Raw genomic sequence first — 25,347 nt, 5'->3', positions numbered from 1 at the left:
TCTCTAAGGTGCCACAAGTATTCCTTTTCTTTTAATCTTCACATAATTTTCTTCTGCTGTGGAAGCTGTTTATTCCTCAGAACTCTTAAAGGTGATGATATCTCCACCATGCTTTCCTTTTTTACGCTCCTACAGCAACACATTCCCTGCCCTAATAGTAAGTCTCCTACAACTTTAAAAAGTCCAAGCTTAAAGACTGTTTTGGCATTAACTGTTCATTCCAACATTTTATTCTTTCTCCTCCATGCGGACACAGACAGCTTGTCCTCTCTCTTTTTCAAATCCTCAGAGGCTGCATTGTCCAGTGGATAGGACACAAGGACAGGAGATGTGATTTCTATTCCCAGCTCTGTCACTAGCTCACAAAATGACCTTGGGGAAGCCACCCCTTGGTGCTTTAGTTTCCCCATCTATAAAATGGTGACAATACTACTTAATCACCATTTGGAGATCTATGAATGAAAAATGTGATGCACACTCCAATTCTTATTAATGCTAGAGCAGCAGGACACTTAGTTTATTTATTTGTGCTTCTTTAAGGCTTACATCTTTTTAATCTACACTCTTTTACAAAAATTAAAATAAACAAAACTGAAAATAGAATCACAGAGAATATGGTGAACTGCAAACACGATGTTAAAATAACTGGCAACAATAATCATAATAACCTGACCACTCTTTCTATTAACTCACCCTCTCCCCCAAAGACCCAAGAAAAAAAAGAAGAGTTTTGCAGAATGCCTGGAAAGTAATGAATGCAGCTGTTATAATTTATTTGTGTTATGTAAGGCTTAGAGACTCCAACAGACACCGGGGGTCCCACTCTGCAATTAACTGTAAAAACACATTGTAGGGCAGTCCCCTGTCTCAAAGAACTTACCATCTAAATAGACAAGACAAAGGGAGGAGGAGAAACAGAAGTACAGAAAGGTCAAGTGACTTTCCCAGGTCATACAAATGGTCAATGGCATAGGCAGGAATAGACCCCACTAGACCACAGTAACCTCCAGCTCTCACAGATAAAGATCGTCTTCCTCATTCATTATTCTTTAAAAAAGGGAAGGAGGAGGATCCTGGGAACTACAGGCCAGTCAGCCTCACCTCAGTCCCTGGAAAAATCATGGAGCAGGTCCTCAAGGAATCAATTCTGAAGCACTTAGAGGAGAGGAAAGTGATCAGGAACAGTCAGCATGGATTCACCAAGGGCAAGTCATGCCTGACTAATCTAATTGCCTTCTACGACGAGTAACTGGCTTTGTGGATGAGGGAAAAGTGGTGGACGTGTTGTTCCTTGACTTTAGCAAAGCTTTTGACATGGTCTCCCACAGTATTCTTGCCAGCAACTTAAAGAAGTATGGGCTGGATGAATGGACGATAAGGTGGATAGAAAGCTGGCTAGATCGTTGGTTCAGCAGGTAGTGATCAATGGCTCCATGTCTAGTTGGCAGCCGGTATCAAGCTGAGTGCCCCAAGGGTCGGTCCTCGGGCCGGTTTTGTTCAATATCTTCATAAATGATCTGGAGGATAGTGTGGATTGCACCCGCAGCAAGTTTGCAGATGACACTAAACTGGGAGGAGAGGTAGATACACTGGAGGACAGGGATAGGATACAGAGGGACCTAGACAAATTGGAGGATTGGGCCAAAAGAAATCTGATGAGGTTCAACAAGTGCAGAAGGCCAATGGCATTTTGGGATGTATAAGTAGGGGCATTGCCAGCAGATCGAGGGACGTGATCATTCCCCTCTATTCGACATTGGTGAGGCCTCATCTGGAGTACTGTGTCCAGTTTTGGGCCCCACACTACAAGAAGGATGTGGAAAAATTGGAAAACGTCCAGCGGAGGGCAACAAAAATGATTAGGGGACTGGAACACATAACTTATGAGGAGAGGATGAGGGAACTGGGATTGTTTAGTCTGCGGAAGAGAAGAATGAGGGGGGATTTGATAGCTGCTTCCAACTACCTGAAAGGGGGTTCCAAAGAGGATGGATCTAGACTGTTCTCAGTGGTAGCTGATGACAGAGCAAGGAGTAATTGTCTCAAGTTGCAGTGGGGGAGGTTTAGGTTGGATATTAGGAAAAACTTTTTCACTAGGAGGGAGGTGAAATGCTGGAATGCGTTACCTAGGGAGGTGGTGGAATCTGCTTCCTTAGAAGTTTTTAAGGTCAGGCTTGACAAAGCCCTGGCTGGGATGATTTAGTTGGAGATTGGTCCTGCTTTGAGCAGGGGGTTGGACTAGATGACCTCATGAGGTCCCTTCCAACCCGATATTCTATGATTCTGACCACATCACATACACCCATCTTTAAATTCTTCCATTAGCCCCCTCTTCTCCATTACACCAAATTCAAGCTTCTCTCTCTTCCATTGCTTTGCCTTACTGTACTCCAGATTATTTATCTGACCTAGTCCCCTTATCACACTGCCTGCCTGTTCACCCCCCTAGTCTCCATCAATTCTGCCAGCCTCTATGCTCTGTTTGTAGGTTTTTTCCACAGTGGTCTCCGTGACTTTTTCCATGTTGCCCCCATGCATGGAATGCCCTCCATGACCAAGTTCACCAAGCTACCTCTTTCCCCCTATTTCAAATCCTTTCTTGAGGCAAAAAAAGGTCCACCAAAACCTTTTGTCTTATTTCACATATTTACTTACTTTACATATTTTTAATACAAAAAATCCCTAATAATATTTCCCCCATGCTGTGCACACATCTTTCTTGTGTAACCACAGAATTTTGTTACTGTGTCCACTGTCTCCCCTCCTTCAATACAACTGCACAGGGCCATGTCATTTAGATTGTAAGAGCTTTGGTGCAGGAAACCTGTCCTATTTATTTGTGGTAGCAAATTTTTGGCTGCTGTGAAATTATTATTCATAATAATCCTATCCACTTTATTCTCAACTTTTCATAAAATCTAGTACTGATTTCAGACAGCTCTTGCTAATCTCTAATATTTGTGCTGAATAAGTGCATCATAATGTGCCTATAGAACTAATATAAAACCAAGCCAAGTACTGAAATCCAAGAATTCCAGAAGGGAAAAGCCAGCGGAACAAACCCCAGGCCCTTTATTTTTCTAAGTTAAAAATATACATACATTTAAAATTCAAAGTAACAAACCTATAACGTTCAATCCAGTATTATTACAAATTCTTGTAATGTATTTGGTACTCTGAACAACCAATTGTTAGGACTATTTTTCCTCCCTATAGGACATGAACTACTCTTCTCTGAGCTTTGGTTAATGTTGACATGGTGTAAAATGCTCTTTGCTCTAATTTAAATTTTCCAATCTATAATATTAACAGGTAAATAAAAATGTCAGAGACTCAGCTTGGTGATAATTTAAGGGAAAAAAAGACCTCAAATAGGCAGCCACTTAAATATTTTCAGTAAACAAATTTATTCTGTTTTATTATAATTAGATTGCAAAAGAGAGACTTAAAAAGCATTACTACACACAGAATAATTTCCTCAAGCTCCATTATTGGTATTAGTATATATATATACACACACACACACCTGTGTAACTGTTGGAAACCATTTCAATGTAATTTTCTTATAGGATAGAGAAACAAATTATACATAAATTTTATCAATAACTTTAAGGTTACCACAGCAGTCAATATCTTACCTCAGGTGCTCCTGCTATTTTGAGCTGTAACATTCCTTTTCTATCCTTGTCTTCACTGTTTGAATACTGAATAGTCTGCACTTGATTGAAATCGGCCAGGTGGGTAGGCTGCAGAAAAGCATAAATAAAAAATGAGATATGCGTAAGAATTGCATAATACCTTGACTCTCCTCTACATTCCCAGTATCTCACAGATGTATAGCATTGAACCGCTACATTACATTGAGCAAGCTTGAATTCATATCTACCAGATATCAATTCCGGTCTCATTGTGTCATAACCCTCAACACTCCCTCCTCCAATTTCTATGGATTTTACACCCTCATCATGGTAATCATGTTTGTAAGTGAGGAGGGGTGCACTGAAGCCAGTCAATACCACTCCTTATTTGCCTGAAGGGGTCACTGTTAAATAAGGATAGTTATCTTTTCGCGAGTCAGTGCAAAACACACCACAATCAGTAGGTCAATCAGACTGTGTCCACATTCATAGCATACTCAAAGGAAAACATTCTTTGGAGTGCTCTAAGTGGAATGTTCTCAACTGAACACACCACTGATTTCCAAACATTTCTGTAATCTCTGAATTAAATATAGTGAAAGTTAATACACAGCGTAACACAAAGCACAACAGTAAAAGCTGCCAGATGTGTGGTGGTTATTCCTGTGTGTTTTCTCGAGGCAGGAGGGGATGGGTGTCTGGGTGCTATAACTTAGTCAAATGAATTTACTTCAGACAAAAGTAAAATGATGCACTACAAAATAAATGAACTAAATATCAAAACAAAAACAGATATGCTACACTTTCTGGTATCGAGATACTACAGAAATTGTTGCACTACAACAGCTTTTAAATGACAGATAAAAGTGCTGAAGGATTTATTTAGCCAAGTAAATATTCTGCTTAAAAAAAGCGTTACAGATGTGAAATACCTAAATTATTATTTTTGTTTTTCAGATGTCACCACCAATATTTTAGATTCCTTAAATGTGTGCCTCAATGGGTACCAAAAGCCAGCAAATCCAGAGTTAAGGTCAGTCGTGGCTCTATTTCACACCATTGTGCTTTCTCCCCACCGCACAGCATGAGTTAATGCTCAAGTAACAGCTTTTACTTTGAATTTTCTGCCTTTTCTTAGTTTGGCTCAAAGATTAGACTTTTCATTCATCTTTGTCTAAAGTCCCATTCACAACAAGCTGTGCCTCACTCCATAGCCTTTAAGACAATCATTGAGACAGGAAAACAGAAGCAGACTTACATTAGAGCCCTTGTCTGTAAGGTAACTGATTCCTTCTTCTGGGCCAATTGCCAGCTCCACTGAAATAATCCAGCTTGACTTTTTATGTAGAAGGAGGTGGAGACGGTGACATTTAAAGGGAAAAAGAACAAAATTGTGGACAAAGGCTCTCAGCATCATTCATTACACTCTTCAGTGAACAATCTTTACAAACTTTTAAACTCTTCAAAACAAATCAAACAGATTAATATATAACTTTATTCCTTTCAATGGCTTTCAGAAGTTAAGCACCGATGTATATTAAATACAATAAATTTTTACACCTACTGACATCTAACTACCACACTTATTCCAAACTCTCATGCGTCTGAGATACTCATTTAGAGAGATATGTATGTAATCAATATCTTTTGTGGTTAATGAAAACTTAAAAAGAGAATCCTTTTAATCAAAACGTGTACTATGCACAGGCAATTAACTGCAGATCTAAACAATGACAATTATACCCATTATTCCACAATGGGATCTGAAGACTACTGTGCTCCCTATACTTACACCCAGAGCACATTTGAAGCATTCTTTGTCAAATCTGTATACTGGAGACAGGATCTCAAAGAATTTCAGAATACTTTCTTCTCTATTGAGGATGGCAAACTGTCGAAACGTTTGTTGAATCAGTTTTCTTAGTGTTTTGGCCTGTGTAATGAAATATTTAAAGATCACTTAGTGTCTGTGCATCTAAAGCTGTGCCAGTGATGGTGAATATTAAACACATCTATTATTCAATATCAGTTACTCAATTTACCACTGAAACATAAAAGATGTGATTCTTAATCAGAAAAGGATGTAGCCAAACATTAATAATGCACTGTTCTATCTTCCAATTTTACTGCACACAACAAAATCCCTCCATATTTACTGATAGATGCTTTCTGTGTAAAATCAAGCTAACAATTTTAATTAAAAACATAAGAATGGTATTACTGGGTCAACATCAATTGTCCATCTAGCCCAGTATTCTGTTTTCCAACAGTGGCAAGTGCCAGATGCTTCAGAGGGAATGAACAGAACAGAGCAATTACCGAGTGATTCATCCTGTCATCCAGTCCCAGTTTCTGGCAGTCAGAGGTTTAGGGACACCCAGAGCATGGGGTTGCATCCCTGACCATTTTAGTTAATAGCCACTGATGGACCTCCCCTCCATGAACTTATCTAATTCTCGTTTGAATGCAGTTATACTTTTGGCCTTCACAACATCCTGTGGCAATGAGTTCCACAGGTTGACTCTGCATTGTGTCAAGAAGTACTTTCCTGTGTTTGCTTTAAACCTGGGTTGACCTCTGATTCTTGTGTTATGAAATGGGGTAAACAACAGTTCCTTATTCACTTTCTCCACACCATTCATGGTTTTATAGATCTCTTATCATATCCCCCCTCAGTCATCTCTTTTCTAAACAAAACAGGACAAGACAACATGATTATTATCCTCTGCATGAACTAATTTTTCTAAGTTCCTTGTTTACCTGTACTTTCTGAACCTCTTACCAGTGTAAAAAATATCAGCAACCTATGCTTTCAATAAATTATGAAAAATTCTACTAAAACACTTCATCTTCTAATTTGTACTTGCTCATTTATTTGTTCATATACTCTAGGCTAGGCACCTAACTGATCACTGGTGCACACAATTTGCAGATAGCCCTTCTGCAGTTCACACATATCAGAAACACACGGTCAGTTTTGAAAATTTGTCCCAAAACCTTTTGCAACCTCCTACTGATAAGTAAATATATATTTTTCAGAATAAAGTCCTCTCCACAGATCCTCTTTTATTCAGACACAATGTTAAAGTTGTTATTTTCAGCAATCTGTTGATTGCGTTCTCGTTTCTTATAAAGGAACACTGTCTGTGAGTCAAACAAACATCACAGCACCCACCTCTATTTGTGCTCTATTTCTATTTCTTGTGAGAAGAGTTTTCAGTTCAACCGTATAATTAGAGTAGATATATCCTGAACTAATGCTCTTTCTTGTACTCTCTCCATTAAGCCACAGGATGAAGATACCACAACCACTCTTCTTGAAGGATTTAACTGATGAACCGAAAGCGTACACATGAATCTGTTTGCTTTGTAACCGATACTGTTGCATAGTCTATACGATCAAGTACTAAAAAAGCCTTGAATACAATTATTATTTTTACGGCAAAGTTTGACTAATTTGTACATAGAGAATTCTGTCCCCTTCTTATAAGTGCTGATCAAGCATGTGAGTAATCCCATTGAAATCAACGGGACTACGTGCATGAGTAAAATTAAACGTGTCCTCGTGTGGTGATTCATTGGTTCAAGGTTTAATAACCTTCAACTTTGGGGTTATTAAAGTCTGAGAAGATGTACAATTTAGTGAAAATAAATGAATTTTATACCATTTTTACTAAAAGTTTCCCCTGCTAAAAATGAACAAAGCACAAGTAGCTAAGGTCATCCTTCTGCCCAAACAGATAACGTCACTTCCAGTAAACACAGGAACCTGATTATGTATCCTTGAGACTTGAAATGTGTGTTTTGGTGAGTAAATGTTCAGGACTTGTGTAGGCGTCACTTTTTTATCATTAACTATAGATATGTACTTTCATAAAAAAGTACTCATAGGATGAACTAAATATATATACCTATAATCATATATAAAGATACACACATCTGCACAAAATATTAAATACAGTACCAATACCTGGCTGCACAGAGAGGAAATCCCTGGACTTTTTGCCTCCGTGTGTTATGATAAAGAGCAACAAACTCAGAAGCAACATCCCCAATATGCTCAACCAATCCCATAATCAGTAACCCCTTGGCAGTGGATCAAATGAAGGGACCTTATGCCATGATCTGGCCAACTGGCCAGGGGAACAATTCCGAAACCAAGGACCCCCTAAAGAAAATGCTCTGCCCTCAGAATTTATCTGGACACCGTTAGTACTAGTTTCTCCCCACCTGCTGGGAGGATACATATGGAAAGATGGTTTCTCAGACAGGCAGGAAACAGACCTCACAGACCTTTATAGAGTAATACCAAGACAATTAATTGTTTTTAGAATCTTTTAAAACAAAAGTCAATGTAGCACAAGTAGCATGGAATTTACTACTTTAGGACAGTACTTGCTACTTTAGGATATTAAGAAAAAAGAGCAGGCTTTTCAAAAGTTCAGTGTTGGCCTAATTCTTCTATCTTTGAAGTCAATAGGCGATATACCCACCCATAAGATATTTAATTTATGGATACTGTAAGCCCTAACCATCAGAGCAAGAAACATATATTGTGTGTGGGTGCTTTAGAGCCAGCTTGATTATTGTCTCTCTCAATTGTTGGCACCAATGTCAAAATGTCAACAATATCTATATTTTGCCTCTATATTTTTTTCCACACAGATAGTAGATTTTAATCTAAAATAACCGTATGTTATTAGATACAACAACTACTTAATGTTAAAAAGTAGTTTCCTTTAATGCCAGCTAATTTTTAGGAACTGGCAACAGGAATTGTGCAAGCAATACTACCAAATCCATTTTTCTGTTATGTCAAAGTTAAGATGAACAGGAATTACCAATGGCTCCCTCTTGGGATACCCCATTGTATTAACTACTACATCTGCCTTAAAAGCACTTCACTCTTCTACTTGACCAAGGAATAGGGCAAGACATTGCACACAAAAACAGAACTTCCTCTTTTGCTCTACTCCCTAGAAAATCTGGCTAACACTTTATGACGGGGTATGGACCCTACACAGGCTCTGAAGGGGTTAATGTGGGCCTGTGAGGCTAATTAACATAACTGGCAGCACCTGTGAGAGCAACAGGCTTCATTGATGATGGAGCCCAGCTGCGGAGGGCCTGGGTGGAGATTATAAAGTCAGGAAGTTTGTAGCTGAAAGAGGTTTAAATAGTGAGAATTAAATGAAATATAAAAAAAAAGTGAGGTAGTTGTACAAAGGGCTATAAAAAGGGCAAAAAGAGAAACCTGGAGGACAGAATGCAGGACAGTAAATAAAGATACCAAGACAGCAGATATATACAAGCAAATTAGGAAAATTAATGGAATAAAGAGTTAGAGACATATAATAAATACCAAACCTTGAAGAGTAATAAGCTCCAACAAAGAAAAAGCAGAAATTCTGGCCAATATGTTTCAAAAAGGTCAGTAATGATGAGGATTAGAGGATATAAATTAGGGAAAGGAAAAATATTCATTAAGGATAATTATGAGATGATGAAGAGTGGGAAGGAGGATGTGGATAGTATTTTAAATTAAAACATTAGCATGAGGGAATTCCAAAAAGCAATAAAAAGGAACAAAAGCATCGCACCAGGGAAGGACCAAATAGGTGTTTAAGCATTTCAAAGCTTAAACACCTAAGTGAACGAAGCTTGAGGATGATACATCATAATATCATAACAAAATTATATAACAACATATGCCAAAAAAGTGAAATACCTAAGGACTGGAAATATTCAATTATTGTCCCACTGAGAAAGCCAAGTAAGTTGCACTCAAGACCCGTGGCATCCAGACCAACTGCCCTCCCAAGATGTTTAGGTAAAACCATAGAAAGAATGGTAATGGAGAGATAACGAACACACCTAGAAAGAAATGGGTTCATAGATGGAACGCAAAATGGGTTCAGAAGAGGTAGGAGTGCTATTAACCATATTGTAAGGATAGACACAGAAGCACAAAAAAGCATGAGAACTAAAGAATTCACGATAGTAACCTTCCTGGACATAGACAAAACCTATGATGCATTATGGTAAGAGGGACAACTTTATAAAATGGTCTTCATGGGTAGTATAAGAAAAATGGACAGACGGGTAAGGGACTTCTTAAGCAAAAGAACTACACAAGTCCGAATAGGAAAAGCTTTTTCCAACATACATTCAACTGTGAATGGAAAACCACAGGGAAGTGTAATTAGCTCAACCCTCTTGAAAAATGACCTCTGTAAAGAGATGAGTTCAGGAACAGGGATCACATCATTTGCTTAAGACTGTGCCATATGGACCAAAAGCAGAACCCTTGAAAGCACCACCAAAAGAATCAATGATGCACTTAAGAGAAGTGCAGACTAGGTAATAAGTGGAGCTTCAAATTCTCCTTAGACAAAACTAAGGGAATGATCTTCACAGGGAAAGTCCAAAAAGATGTAAAGTTATACCTATATGACCAACAGATAAATATAGTGAAAAATTATAAATTCTTGGGCGTGATATTTGATAACAAGCTCACTTGGAGGGATCATATTGAAAATATTAAAGGTAAGTGCAAAGTTAGAATTAACTTTCTTAAAAGTATCTCTGGAATGTTCTGGGGAACAGATAAGAAAACAGTGGTAATGCATCCGGAATGCTAATTAGACCAATTATTGAATACGGAGTCAGGCCCTTAGATCAGCACCGAACAGAAATCTGAGAAAACCATACTATATCCAAACACAGGCAATGCGTACTGCGTGTGGCGCCTTTATTACTGTGCCTCTGTGTGTACTACAGATAGGCATTTCACCAGCTGCTTTCACTCCTAGAATGAAGCTCCTGGATTTAATGTTTTGGGTCAAATCACTAGGTAATAGTGAAGATGACAACATGCAACTAATATATAATGATTGCTGAGAATTAAGTGGAGGCTGGATAGGGCCAAAAAAAAAAAAAAAATCATCACAATTCTCCATGTAAGTAGGGTACAGAAGTGGATAAAGGATCTCAGTGAAAAGAAAGGATTGAAAAGACCAAAATCTATAGCTATGGAAAAACCATTGAAAAACCATCCCTCCTGAGACAGACATGGAATTATGTAAATAAATAAAAAAAGAAGAAGACTGAAAAATATACAAGATATAGCAAATCAATATATTAGTGATAAGTGGGGACACTATTGCCAAAAATATACAGACGGCTCCAAACAGGAAGGAACAAGAAGAGTAGGAACAGTTTCCTGTGTGCCCTCCCTCAGATTCAAGAAAGCTATAAGGCTAACTAACTTTGTATCCATCTTTACAGCTGAGCTAACAGAGATTATGCTAGCACTCAACTGGACTTTAGATGTGTGGCCAGCTGCCATGGCAATCCTGTCTTAGAATCATAGAATATCAGGGTTGGAAGGGACGTCAGGAGGTCATCTAGTGCAATCCCCTGCTCAAAGCAGGACCAATCCCCAACTAAATCATCCCAGCCAGGGCTTTGTCAAACCTGATCTTAAAAACTTCAAAGGAAGTAGATTCCACCGCCTCCCTAGCTAACGCATTCCAGTGCTTCACCACCCTCCTAGTGAAAAATTTTTTCCTAATATCCAGCCTAAACCTCCCCCACTGCAACTTGAGACCATTACTCCTCCTTCTGTCATCTGCTACCACTGAGAACAGTCTAGAGCCATCCTCTTTGGAACCCCCTTTCAGGTAGTTGAAAGCAGCTAACAAATCTCCCCTCATTCTTCTTTTCCGCAGACTAAACAATCCCAGTTCCCTCAACCTCTCTTCATAAGTCATGTATTCCAGTCCCCTAATAATTTTTGCTGCCCTCCACTGGACGCTTTCCAAATTTTTTCACATCCTTCTTCTAGTGTGGAGCCCAAAACTGGACACAGTACTCCAGATGACGCCTCACCAATGTCGAATAGAGGGGAACGATCACGTCCCTCGATCTGCTGGCAATGCCCCTACTTATACATCCCAAAATGCCATTGGCCTTCTTGGCAACAAGGGCACACTATTGACTCATATCCAGCTTCTCGTCCACTGTAACCCCTAGGTCCTTTTCTGCAGAACCGTCTGACTCCTTAACAGGGCTGCAGGCAATTTACAGTGGTAAGTCTGAAAGCAGAAATGATATTCTATATTGAAAAGTTATGTTAACAACCAAACTGGCACAACTGGTTATAACCATAGTAAAATCTCAGCATACATGGGGATAGAAGGCAACAAACTGGCAGAAAATACTATTAATCATGAACGCGATGACCTAGGAATCCCTTTAAGCAAAATGGAATTTGAACACCTAATAAAAAATGAGCTAAGGGAGGAACAGGAAGAACTATGGGCAAACGAAACAAAAAGGGAAAAAATTCCGAGAAGTATGTCCAACAGCTGAGAACGCTGATACAATGCAAGGCTCTGAGAGGAAGAGTGAAGTGCCTTTAGTTAGAATTCTAACAGGGCAGCGTGGATTAAACAGTAATTTATTTATAATTAACAGCATAAAGATGGATTATCCATAACCTATAAATCCAGAAAATGCAAGATTATATCCTTTGTGATTGTAAAGACTGTACCAGTGAATGGAGGCGTTTATACAGAAAACTCAGGGGTCTTAAGGTAACAACATTTTCCTTGCAAAATCTATCAAGTATACAAGGAAAATGGGGCCCAATAAAAAAAAGTTATTCTACAGTTCTTTAAGAAAACCAGGAAAGGTGGAAGAATCATGAAAAAGATATAAAGTACAGTGCATGGCAGTCAGGAAACAAGTCTGTTATGCCAAAAAAACAAAGAAGAAAGGGGCTGCAGGAAGGGAGTCTACAGTGATTCTCTGGGAACAGAGAGGTGGTGAGGAGGAAACTGGGTGGCAGGGGTGCAGAGCAGGAGGCGTCAGAATAACCCCTAGGATCCTAGCCCTGAAAGAAAAGTCAACCCAGACAAGTTGTGGGAAGAGAGACCACCGCAGCAACAGAGCAACCATTGGTGGGGGCAGCATACAGGGAAGACAGCCTCTATGCCATACCTGGACACAAAGAGGCGATCCCGGGGTGGGTGAACCCCTTTATATACTCCTTAGATAAATAAGCCTTTACAGAACATTTAGAATGATTCAAGATATTTAGAAAAGGGAGGATTATTCTGAGGGCAGTGAGTGACACCAGGGCATCAAGATATTAATACACAAATAAAGAGAACAATTAGTTTGGGGCACTTTGCTTCTAGCCCATTCCAACGACTACTGAGTTCTATTTCTTTCACTGACTTTGGTTAGCAAATGAATCAAGCTCTAAGAGAGCTTGAAAGGCTCAAGCAGTGTCAAGAACTATAGTTTCTGTTGGGAAGAAGTGGAGTCACATAGGAAGTGTGAATGCAGGAAGAATGGTAAGAGCAAACTGGAACAAGCAGCATCAGCTCAGCATCCTGTCAAGATAAGTCAATGAATTGTATTTTCAGTAATATTTTATGTTTAATGGGTTACTCGTTAAAGAGGCTTTGCCGATTTTTTATTTTGTAAACTGTTCTTTGTCTGGCTCAGTCTGATAGCACTCTTTACCAATCACCATGCAGGTCATTATAACAGAGAACGGATAACCTGTTGTCTAAAGAAGAGGACTGAGGGTCAGACCTAGGTATTATCCCCAGTGTTGTCATAGACTCCATGTATGACTTTGGGCCTCAGCTTCCTCACCTCTAAAATGGGGATAATTTCCTCCCTCACAGGATAAGGGGAGAAAGGGATGTTAGGCTTAACTCAACATCTATTAAAAGGTAGAAGGAGGATACTATGGAAATTTTAAAAAGTATTAAATTAAAAAAACCCTAGGTTAAATGGTCCTATGTGTCTTAAATTACCTCATTATCAGAGGATATTTTCTTGCTACTCAGTGCAAACTGCATTCAGCAATACCAACTTGCCTCCTCTTTATACTGGAAAGCATTATTTGGCTCTTGTAGGTCCATCAATACATCGCTGATACATATTGTTCAATTTCAGGTCAGCAATATAGAATCACAGTGCTGGAAGGGGCCTTAAGAGGTCATCTAGTCTAGTGCCCTGCACTCATGACAGTACTAAGTACTATCTAGACCAGGGGTGGGCAAACTTTTTGGCCCAAGGGACACATCGGAGTTGCGAAACTGTAAGGAGGGCCGGGTAGGGAACGCTGTGCCTCCCCAAACAGCCTGGCCCCTGCCCCCTATCCGCCCCTCCCACTTCCTGCACCCTGAGAGCCCCCCTCAAAACCTTACCCATCCAACCCCTCCTGCTCCTTGTTCCCTGACCATCCCCTCCCCCTAACTGCCCCCTGGGACCCCACCCCCATCCAACCCCCCAGCTCCCTGTCCCCAGACTGCCCTGACCACTAGCCACACCCCCACCCCGACAGGCCCCCCGGGACTCCCACACCTATCCAACCCCCCCTGTTCCCCATCCCCTGTCTGTACCCCCAAGAACCTCTGTCCCATCCAACTACCCCCCACCCAGAACCTCCGCCCCATCCAACAGCCCCTGCTCCCTGACTGCCCCCCGGGACCTCCTGCCCCTTATCCAACCCCACCCCGCTCCCCACCCCCTTACCGTGCCACTCAGAGTGGCAGGACTGGCTCATTGGGAGGTAGGCAGGCGCAAGCCGCACGGTGGCATAGCTGTGGCGGAAGGGCCAGGGGCTAGCCTCCCTGGCCAGGAGCTCAAGGGCAGGGCAGGATGGTCCCAGCCTTAGTTTGCCCACCTCTGATCTAGACCATCAGTGATAGGTGTTTGTCTAACCTGCTCTTAAAAATCTCCAATGATTGAGATTCCACAACCTTCATAGGAAATATATACCAGTACTTAACCACCCTGAGTACTTAACCATCCTAATGTGCAACCTAAACTGCCCTTGCTGCAATTTAAGCCCTTTGCTTCTTGTCTTATCCTTAGAGATTAAGGAGAACAATTTTTCTCCCTCCTCCTTGTAACAATCTTTTCTGTAAAGGTAAGTGTTCTCTTTAGATGCTTGCTATTCAAGACTAAATAGATCTTATTAGAGAGGATAAATATAAAATATTTCATTATTTTATTCATATATTATAATGATACACAGGAGAAGTGACACAGATATAGGTCCTTTAGTATTTTCATTATGATTCCTGATTCTGAGTTGTTCACAACAAACTGTCACAATTTGCATTCAGGTAGAATTTGGGATACACATCTTCTATAATTTTAAATAAGTTCAATTCATTTTTGAAGTTCTTCTCCCTGTTCTACCGTATTTTTTTAGACTTAAACTAAAATGAGAATTAAGCCCTTTAAGCATTCTCTTCTTTTTCATAATGGGTAAGAGTTATTAACTGAAAATAGTATATTGTACACATGAAAATACAACTTTCAACACCATACGAGTTGCCCTCCATTGCCATACTACAATTTAGTCTCTAAATGTATGCATATAAACTACTGAATATGAACAGTATACATAGTCATCGCATTCATTTCAAGACTCCTATAAAACAGTGTTGAGGATTGTAGATTACTTAGTGACAATTGTCTTATCCTCCCTCCAATACCAGCATTAGAGCAAATCATGCAGCATTCCACTGACTTCATTGAGAGTGAGGCTTGAGTAAAGACTGAGGGCTCAGTCCAGCTTCACTGAAGTCAATGGGAATCTTTTCTTTGATTGCAATGGGAGTTGGACAGGGCCTTCAGCAAGGAGTACAGAATTTGGTTTATCAGGAGTGCATGCTTTTGGTGACTTCTTAATCATGTCTCTTCCTCTTTTCCTCTCTCCAAATTTCCCCTTCTGCTTCAGACATTACATTCTAAGCAACATCACAACAGAGAGATTACTTTGGGAGCAGTCTCTAGCACTACTACATTGGGTAAGGAAGACAGAAGTGTAACCCTATTAGCTAAATATTAAATCTCCAAGGTCATGTGAATCACCTCTGCGATGAGCTCAAACTTCATCAGTTCACATATCTGCTATTTAACTACATTGCATTACATAGGGTGACCATTTTTAAAGGGACAGTCCAGGATTTAAGCCCTCCTGCAGGTGTCCTGACTTTTTCTTAAAAACAGACAAATTGTCCCATATTTTCTGTCTCCCCCCGCATCAGTACTGGCGGGTCCTGCTGCTGACTGGAACCCAGCTCACCAGCTGCCCGCCCACCAGCGGTAAGTGGAGTCCAACGATTGGGGTGGGTGTGCAAGGCTGGTGGCGGGGCGAAGATGCAGTGCATGGGGCCAGCCGCTTCCTCTGCTGGTCCGCCAGTGCAGCCCCCGCTGCGTGCCGGCTTTCAGCCAGCAGGGCCCTGCCCCACTTCTGGCCAGCACTGGCTGTGCGCTGCAGCAGCCAATGAATGCAGGCAGGTGCCAGGTGGCGGATGGTTACATGTTGCTTCTGCTGCCACCCATTGGCCCTTTAGGTTCTCCCCTTCTCGCTGTCCTCTCCCTGCTTTGCCCCCCCGACCCACTGGTCCTCCATATTCTTCCCCCGCCCCCAGCAGAGTGCGTCCCACTCCCAGCGCTGTGCGGAGAACCAGCCCCTGGTCAGAGCTCTCAGTTCACCAACAGCCTGGCCGGCAGCCTCTTTCCTTCCCCCATTGCCTCTGACTGGGCTGGTGCCCCGGGAAAGCCCAAGACCCTCCATCCTGTAGCGCTTGCCAGGAGGAGCTGAGCCCTACATTTGCCAAAGCCCTGCACAGCACTGGCATGGAGAATCCTCTCCTCCCATCAGCTAAGTGGCGGCAGGGGGAGAGGGAGGGGCTGTTCCATCCCCTAGGCACCCTCTCATGTGAAGTCACCCCTCTGGCTGGGTTCGCTGAAGTCCCTGCAATCAGGTTCCCTGGGCTTTGGTGCACAATGCATCCTTAGGGCTTAACTCCTTCCTGCCCATGCTGTAGCCAGAAACGGCTGGGTTATGTCCGTGGCCAGCAACGGCCTGGAGGAGTTAGCTGCCTATCGGCACTGTGTGGCCAGGAAAGGACAAGTCGGAGGCAGGGAGAGAGAGAAGAGATGACTGTGCAAAGACACGAGCCAGGTCATCTCTTCCCCACCTCTTCCTCCCCTGTGGCTGGAAGCAGCTCCCATCCCTTCCCTCCCGCACAGTGCCAAAATGATGTTGCTGGCCACATTCTGGCATGAACCCTGGCAGAAATCGGGGGGGTGAAAGGGGATGTGACCCTGTGTGCCCCCCCACGAGTTGCCTCAGGGAGATGTGGTGCCAGGGGAGGCGGATCCATCCTGGGGAGACAGCCAAGCATGGAGGGTGGAGAGCCCTGGGAAGGGAGGGACATGTCGGTCAGTATGTATGGGAGTGTCTGTGGGGGGGCGGGGGGGGAAGGGAGGTAGGGGTGTGTTTGTCACCCTCCCCCTGTGAACCCTAAAGCCTTAAAAATAAGAGGGTAAATAAAAAGAATCCAACTAGCAGTATTTCTTTTTTAACAGGGGCTCGGCCAATTTGATGTTAATTTGATGTTTGTACTGCATTGTTCTGATGGATTGCCGTTGAACTCACTTGAATACGAGTAAGTTTACTAGGTGTCCCATATTCAGCGTAGGGAAATATGGTCGCCCTAGCATTACATGCTACCAATGTGCGAGAACACCAGTGATTAATACTTTTCTCATTGAGAGAAAAATGTTTCCATAGCAGCCCAGTTACTACTATAAAAGCAAAATCATCACCCAATTTTCAGGTCTCTGAAGCAGACTAATGGAATCCAAAGCCATTTTCATTTTCTCCAATATTTGAAAAATATGCTGTTCATGGATTTGAGGCTCATGATCAAGGGGAAGTATAATTACCTTTACAGAATCCAGCAAACTCTTCGGAAAAAATCTTTTTAAACCAACGTCTTTCCTGAAATAAACAAACACACATATACTGTTGATAAGAAATCTTATGAGATACCATGGTGATGGGGGTCTTTAGAAATGCATGCAAATATACTAGAGAGACAAGGTGGTTGAGGTAATTAATATCTTTTATTGGACCAATTTCTGCTGGTGAGAAAGACAAGCATTCAAGCTTTTACACAACTCTTCTTCAATTCACATCATCATATGGTTACAACAATACTGCATGCAAATATAATCCTCAGTAAAGTTCAATATTAGAATGCAAATTCAGTGTCATTAAAACATTAACATTAGCCACTCCATAGCAATTGCTGTACTGTAAAATATTCTATTTTTAAATATAGAAAGATACCATCTTTATAATAGGCCCCTGGGATGGAGAGTGTATTGCGTTTAATGGTGTCCGCATGCAATCACAGAGAAGTGCTGCGAATGAATTGCTTGCAGTACATATTTTATTGTTTCAAGAAACACTAAAAACACACTCACTGCACAGTATACTGAGAAAGGACGGGCATGAAAACTGGAACACCCAATCATACTTTTGCACCTGCAACAGTCCTCTGACTTGTAGAATTTACCATAAATGAGGAGTTCGAAGGACCACTAAGTCTGTTACCAGACTGGATTTCTCCCTCTTATGGGCATCCAAATAAATTTGTATTGCTATGTTACTTCTAGCATTATAATTATTATAATTAAGTTCCTTGCATGGATTTCTACTATAATTTTTTTTCTTAAACTTAAAACTTTAGGATTAAAATATCTTCTTGGCTGAAACAAGATGTACCCAGTGTAAGCCTGACATGTTATCTATATCCCCAAAAACCATTTTTACTTGATTTAAGATTGCAAGACTACATATGCCACCAACACAAATTGTAAAAAAGCAATGAAATATGCACTGAATCATTCAACACTCAAGTGACAAGTTGCCCTCCTCAATCTCAACTACTTCCTTCCACCCTACATAGCTACATTTCTAAGTGTCAGTGTTGGTACACAGGTGCAATTGCAAAACCATGTGATATATTTATCATACACCCTTGACCACCTCACCTATCCTCTGCCTTCTAATTATTTTCATAGAATTTATTTTAATGTCCCAATCCCCTAGGCATCATACAGCCACTAGTTTTTTTTTCTTAACTAGTCTACATCTCTGAAAAATGTGACCATCCCACACTAATGCTAACAAAATGTTACCATCACACCCATACACTCCATATTTCAGACACACACGCACACCCTAGAAGTACAGACAGAAAGGATCAAAAAACCCAAACATAAACGGTGGACTGTGACAGGGCAAGGCCAGATGACTATGGGAAAGTAGTGAGAAACAGGTATGTTAGCCCCAGGGTAAACAAATCCCTGTTAACATGGTAACCAAATGGCAGTTGCTCCAGGTTAATCAAGACACCTGGGGCCAATTAAGATCTTTCTAGAAAGCAGTGGAGACAGCTAGGTTGATTGGGACACCTGAAGCCAATCAAGGGCTTGCTGGAACTAATTAAAAGCCTCCCAGTTAGTGGTACATGTCAGGAGCTGTAGGAGGAAGCCGCGTTGCTAGAGAAACTGGGCAGGACAAATCCTATCAGGCACATGGAAGGAGGCCCTGAAGTAAGGGTGAAGTAGATGTTGAGGAAGTGGGGGCTGCTGTGGGGAAGTGGCCCAGGGAATTGTACTCGTCCTGTTTCAAAAAGTCAGCTACCAATAGCTGCTACTATTAGGGTCCCTGGGTTGGAGCCTGGAATAGAGTGCGGGCCCAGGCTCCCCCCCACCACACTCTTCCCAGTTAATCACAGAGACTGAGAGACAACAGAGACTGTGTGAGGGAGGGTTGCTTCTTCCCACCTCCCTTGCTGACTTATGATGAAAATGGCTCAGTAGGCTGTGATCCTTGCCTCTGGAGAGAGAAGGGCTACGTGGAAGGTCACAGTGACCCTCTGAGGCTAGCGTAATCTGCCTGGAAGTGCGGGACCCACTGAGACGAGGCTGGAGATTTGTCACATGGACCCAATCTAAAAAGTTAGGATCCAGGTTCAGAATATCCCAGCCTCTGGGTGTTGATCTGGAATTTTAGTTTGGCTCAATGTCTAATTTGGATGACTATATAGTATTCAAAATAGTGCTTAGCCTGGCTTATAAATATACCCTCAACTTTGAATTCTGTTGCTTTTATGGAGTAGTTGGCTGCCCCTATTTTCTCCCTAGCAGCCAATTTCTAGAGCAGGTAAGACTGAAAGGGAAGAGCTGGAGAATTTCCAGAGGTGTGTCAGAGCACGAAGATACCATCATGCTGGCGCATCTGAGCAGCATCTACCAGACTGTGTCAAACGCCACAATCTGCACGAACATAAGAAAACAAGGTTCAAAACTGGAAAAAAAATCTGTATTGAAAAAGTATTTCTGCCCTCATCTTCTCAATGGGTCATACAAACTATACTAAAAATAAAATAATAATAATAAAAAATTAAATTTGGGTGAGTTTGTGAACTCTTCATAGAAGGGACCATTACCTCTTCAATGAACATTAAGGAAAGCCTTCCATACTGACATATTCTGAACGGGAGGAGAAGATAGTAATGTACCTCAAACATGTACATCAGATATGGCCAAACTTACTGACCCTCTGAGCTGCATATGACAATCTTCAGATTTTCAAGAGTGGGGCCACCTGCCGGGGCTCGGGGCTTCTGCCCTGCAGAGAGGTGGGGAGCCTCAGGGCTTCTGACCTGCAAGGTCAGGATGGGCTTGGGGCTCCTGCCCCTTGGGGCACGCCTGCCAGGGCACGAGACTTCAGCCCTGCTTCTGCTGAAGTCGTCAGTCCCGGAAGGTGCCTCCCACAGGGCTGAAGCCCCAAGACCCCCCTTCCTGCTGGGTAGAAGCTCCTAGCCCCACCACCGGGCAGAAGCCCCGAGCTCCCCCAAACAGTCTGGTAGGTGGAGAATGGTGGGGGCTCCGAGAGCCATACTTTAACTGTTGGCCACCCCAATCTATATATTAAGATACCAGGATTGTCACGGTGTGTGTCATCCTGAAGCCTAGAATTTCTGTTGAGTCAGAGTGAAGCAAAGGAAGCAGTTACAAACATGGATGAAAGCTTTTTTCGTTAGAATAGCACCAGGTTCAATCATCACTGGGACTGCTGGTCTGCTACAATCCCATTTTTAAATTCTAAGCCATTTTGACTTTACAAATTACACCTGTGCAGTATATGGCTACAGTAAAGCATGTATCTATGTCATAACAAGACTCCTAGACCTCAGATATCAGAGGTAACTCAATCACCACCTTACTCTGCAGCTAATTTGCATGCAAGTTTCATTTGTTGTCTGAGGGAGACTGCACAGATCTCCAGCCTACGTCAGAAAATTGCTGTTAGTCAACCTGTGAAGTATATACAACCAGCTGCCTTCCAATGGGCTAAGAGGGAAACAACATACACGGAACTGTAAGTCTTACTTATGGAATAAAAATAAAAAATGATCTTTTGAAGCACTTTCTCTGGGCACTCAGGATGTTATATAATAATTTCATAAAAGGCATTTAAAAACATTATAAATTGAAAGTAGCAGAATACTCATTCACAGCAGTGAACCCTGGAGTCTGTGCAATGACACTAAGCTGGAAAAGATTATAAAATTTCATAAACATTAAGTACTTTGATGTATTTCATCTCAAATGCAAATTATGTGCAGTTTTATCATTCTATGTAGAATTAGATAAACCTGACACACCATTACAGTCTAAATAATATGCAAAGACATTTTGACAAGGAATACATTAATTAACATTAAACATTTTAGCGAGCAGAAGAATTCTGCAAAAATTAAGTTCTCTAAATTAATGCAGTGTTGCCACCATCTTAACACTATTACAGCACATGGTTCCCACATTCTGCTACAATAATTCGTTTCTAAACTGAATCCCATAACAGCTTTTGGTTACAGATCTGAGTTTGCCGCAAACGCCACACAAATCACCACGCAGAATTTAACAAATAGCAACTCTTAGTCACATTTGCTAATACAACATATCCTATTTTTAAAATTAGATTGTAAATCAAATTTTCTTAATTTAGCAGAATTTAACATAAAAGTATACAGAGTTCCAGCAGCGGTCTGAGACTGCAATATGCAACACTTTTATAAACAAGAACAAATAAGCATTATAAATGGAAATGTACCCACAGCCATAACATAAAATACCATGTGCAAACTCCAGACGGCTGCATTTCATGGCTGTGGAGAAGAGAGATCAACCCACAATACCAGACTAAAACCTCACAGCCTTACTCTCATTGGCAGTTAGGAACAGTTAATAGCAGTTACTGGTTTATATTAGGGCTGTCAAGCAATTAAAAAAAATTAATTGCGATTAATCGTGCAATTAAAAAATTAATCATGACTAATAGCATGATTAATCGCACGGTTAAACAATAATAGAATACAATTTATTTTAATATTTTTTGATGTTTTCTACATTTTCAAATATATTGATTTCAATTACAACACAGAATACAAAGTGTACAGTGCTCACTATATATTTAACGATCTGGAAAAAGGGGTAAACAGTGAGGTGGAAAAATTTTCAGATGATACAAAACTACTCAAGATAGTTAAGTCCCAGACAGACTGCGAAGCTTCAGTCTTAGCTACAAAAGGATCTCACAAAACTGGGTGACTGGGCAACAAAATGGCAGATGAAATTTAATGTTGATAAATGCAAAGTAATGCCCATTGGAAAATATAATCCTAATCATATATACAATGATGGGGTCTAAATTAGCTGCTATTACTCAAGAAAGAGATCTTGGAGTCATTGTGAATAGTTCTCTGAAATCATCCACTCAATGTACAGCGGCAGTCAAAAAAGCGAAAAGAATGTTAGGAATCATCAAGGAAGGGATAGATAATAAAACAGAAAATATGTTGCCTCGATATAAATCCATGGTACACTCACATCTTGAATACTGCGTGCAGATGTGGTTGCCCCATCTCAAAAAAAGATATATTGGAATTGGAAAAGGTACAAAAAAGGCAGAAAAAATTATTAGGGGTATAGAATGGCTTCCGTATGAGGAGAGATTAATAAGACTGGGACTTTTCAGCTTGGAAAAGAGGCGACTAAGGGGGGATATGATAGAGGTCTATAAAATCATGACTGGTGTGGAGAAAGTAAATAAGGAAGTGTTCTTTACTCCTTCTCATAATACAAGAACAAGGGGCCACCAAATGAAATTAATAGGTAGCAGGTTTAAAACAAACACAAATAAGTATTTTTTCAAGCAATGCACTGTCAATCTCTTGAACTCCCTGCCAGAGGGTGTTGTGAAGGCCAATACTATGATGGGATTCAAAAGGGAGCTAGTTGGATTCATGGAAGATAGGTCCATCAATGGCTATTAGCCAGGATGGGCAGGAATGGTGTCCCTAACCTCTGTTTGCTAGAAGCTGTGATTGGGTGACAGGGCATGGATCACTTGATGATAACCTGTCTGTTCATTCCCTTTGGGGAACCTGCCACTGGCCACTGTCAGAGGACAGGATCCTGGGCTGGATGGACCTTTGGTCTGACCCAGTATGGCCATTCTTATGATCTTATTTATTTTTTATTACAAATACTTGTCCTGTAAAAAACAAAAGAAATGGTATTTTTCAATTCACCTCATACAAGTACAGCAGTACAATCTCTTTATCATGGAAGGTGAACTTACAAATGTAGAATAATGTATGAAAAAATAACTGTATTCAAAAATAAAACAATGTACATCTTGAGAGCCTACAAGTCCATGCAGTCCTCCTTTTTGTTCAGCCAGTCACTCAGACAAACAAGTTGTTTACATTTGCAGGAGATAATGCTGCCTGCTTCTTGTTTACAATGTCACCTGAAAGTGAGAACAGGCGTTCGCATGGCACTGTTATAGCGGGTGTCACAAGATTATGTGCCAGATGCACTAAAGATTCAGATGTCCCTTCAGGCTTCAACCACCATTCCAGAGGACATGCATCCACGCTGATGACAGGTTCTGCTTGATAATGATCCAAAGCAGTACAGACCAACGCATGTTCACTTTCATCATCTGAGTCAGATGCCACCAGCAGAAGGCTGATTTTCTTTTTTGGTGGTTCGGGTTCTGTAGTTTCCATATCAGAGCGTTGCTCTTTTAAGACTTCTAAAAGCATGCTCCACACCTCGACCCTCTCAGATTTTGGAAGGCAATTCAGTTTCTTAAACCTTGGGTTGAGTGCTATAGCTATTTTTAGAAATCTTACATTGGTACCTTCTTTGCGTTTTGTCAAAGCTGCAGTGGAAGTGTTCTTAAAACGAACAACATGTGCTGGGTCATCATCCGAGACTGCTATAATATGAAATACATGGCAGAATTTGGGTAAAACAGAGCAGGAGACACACTAGTCTCCCACAAGGAGTTCAGTCAAAATTTAATTATCGCATTATTTTTGTAACTAGCATCACCAGCATGGAAGCATGTCCTCTGGAATGGTAGCCAAAGCACGAAGGGGCATACAAATGTTTAGCACATCTGACACAAAAATACCTTGCAATGCTGGCTACAGAAGTGTCATTGCAACGCCTGTTCTCACTTTCAGGTGACACTGTAACTAAGAAGCTGGCAGCATTATCTCCCATAAATGTAAACAAACATGTCTGTCTTAGCGATTGGCTGAATTAGAAGTAGAACTGAATGGAATTGTAGGCTGTAAAGTTTTACATTATTTTGTTTTGAGTGCAGGTATGTAAGAAAAAAAAATCTACATTTGTAAGTTGCACTTTCACGATAAAGAGATTGCATTATGGTACTTGTATGAGATGAACTGAAATATACTATTTCTTTTATTTATCATTTTTACAGTGCAAATATTTGTAATAAAAATAATAATATAAAGTGAGCACTGTATACTTTGTATCGTGTTGTAATTTAGATCAATATATTTGAAAATGTAGAAAAACATCCAAAAATATTTAATAAATTTCAACTGGTATTCTATTGTTTAACAGTGTGATTAAAACTGTGATGAATTGTGATTAATTTTTTAATCGCAATTAATTTTTTTGAGTTAATCGCATGAGTTAACTGTGATTAATTGACACCCCTAGTTTATATGGTTATGCTAACAGCTTTATATTTACCATAATCCCACTCTACTACCAGTGGGAATGATTTGGATATAAACACTGCATTTTCTTTTCAGTGTAAACTTCATTAGGATTAACCCATCCAATACCAACTGCAGCGAGCTCTCTGGGTTTGCTACCATGGTGCTTATTAGTTGTAGAAAATATATCTTTTTCTTCTGTTAGTTTTGTATTTCTATTTTTTTCCTGAACACTTCAATGAAGAAGTTGATACAAAAAAAAGAAAAGTAATATTAGGACAGCATGAAGGGGGATGTGCTTCTTAAAGTTTTTTTTAATGCAGTAGGTGCAGATGCTTCTTTCTATCTCACAGTTTTGCGTCTGTGCAGCTTAATTCCTTCTCCTGGGTGTAGGAATGTATATTTGTTAGGACCAAGTCTCCCTTCATTGCGGTCCCTACTACAGGTCACTCTGAAGTTTGACTCTGTCTGCCTCTTTGGTCTACCTCCCTCCAGCTTTGGTTTCATTTGAAAATCTGATCAACAGCGAATTTACATTGAACACACCTGACAATGATAGGCAATAAGCAGCCATATCAGGTGCAGAGGGGTGTTTGTTTATGTTCAGTCAGTCAAAAAAGTCTTCATGTACTACAAGTGCCTGAGTAGCAAAAAACAACTCTGCTTGAAAAGCGACGTTCACTGCTGTGATAAAAAACAGTTCCATAGTCCACCTGGAAGGGATGGTCCATGAAGCACAGTTTGAGAATAAAACAACT

The 25,347-nt window shown here is 40.8% G+C and overlaps 1 protein-coding gene across 15 annotated transcripts in view; it reads right to left on the bottom strand.

Moving 5' to 3' along the window:
• Positions 1–25,347, bottom strand: part of PTK2 (protein tyrosine kinase 2) — a 378,469-nt gene that overhangs the window by 130,423 nt on the left and 222,699 nt on the right. For 14 of the 15 annotated variants that reach the window (XM_073330034.2, XM_073330030.2, XM_073330031.2 and 11 more), the window contains 4 exons: positions 17,412–17,466; positions 5,431–5,571; positions 4,897–4,974; positions 3,639–3,746 (listed from right to left, as the gene is read on the bottom strand). In XM_073330034.2, coding sequence (XP_073186135.1) covers positions 3,639–3,746; positions 4,897–4,974; positions 5,431–5,571; positions 17,412–17,466 — 382 coding nt within the window. The remainder of the gene's footprint in view (positions 1–3,638; positions 3,747–4,896; positions 4,975–5,430; positions 5,572–17,411; positions 17,467–25,347) is intronic. The other variant, XM_073330033.2, reaches the window with a different exon arrangement.

The sequence above is a fragment of the Lepidochelys kempii genome, chromosome 2 (assembly GCF_965140285.1).
Source record: "Lepidochelys kempii isolate rLepKem1 chromosome 2, rLepKem1.hap1, whole genome shotgun sequence".
Classification (NCBI taxonomy): Eukaryota; Metazoa; Chordata; order Testudines; family Cheloniidae; genus Lepidochelys; species Lepidochelys kempii.
This window is presented reverse-complemented; position numbering and strand designations above follow the sequence as displayed.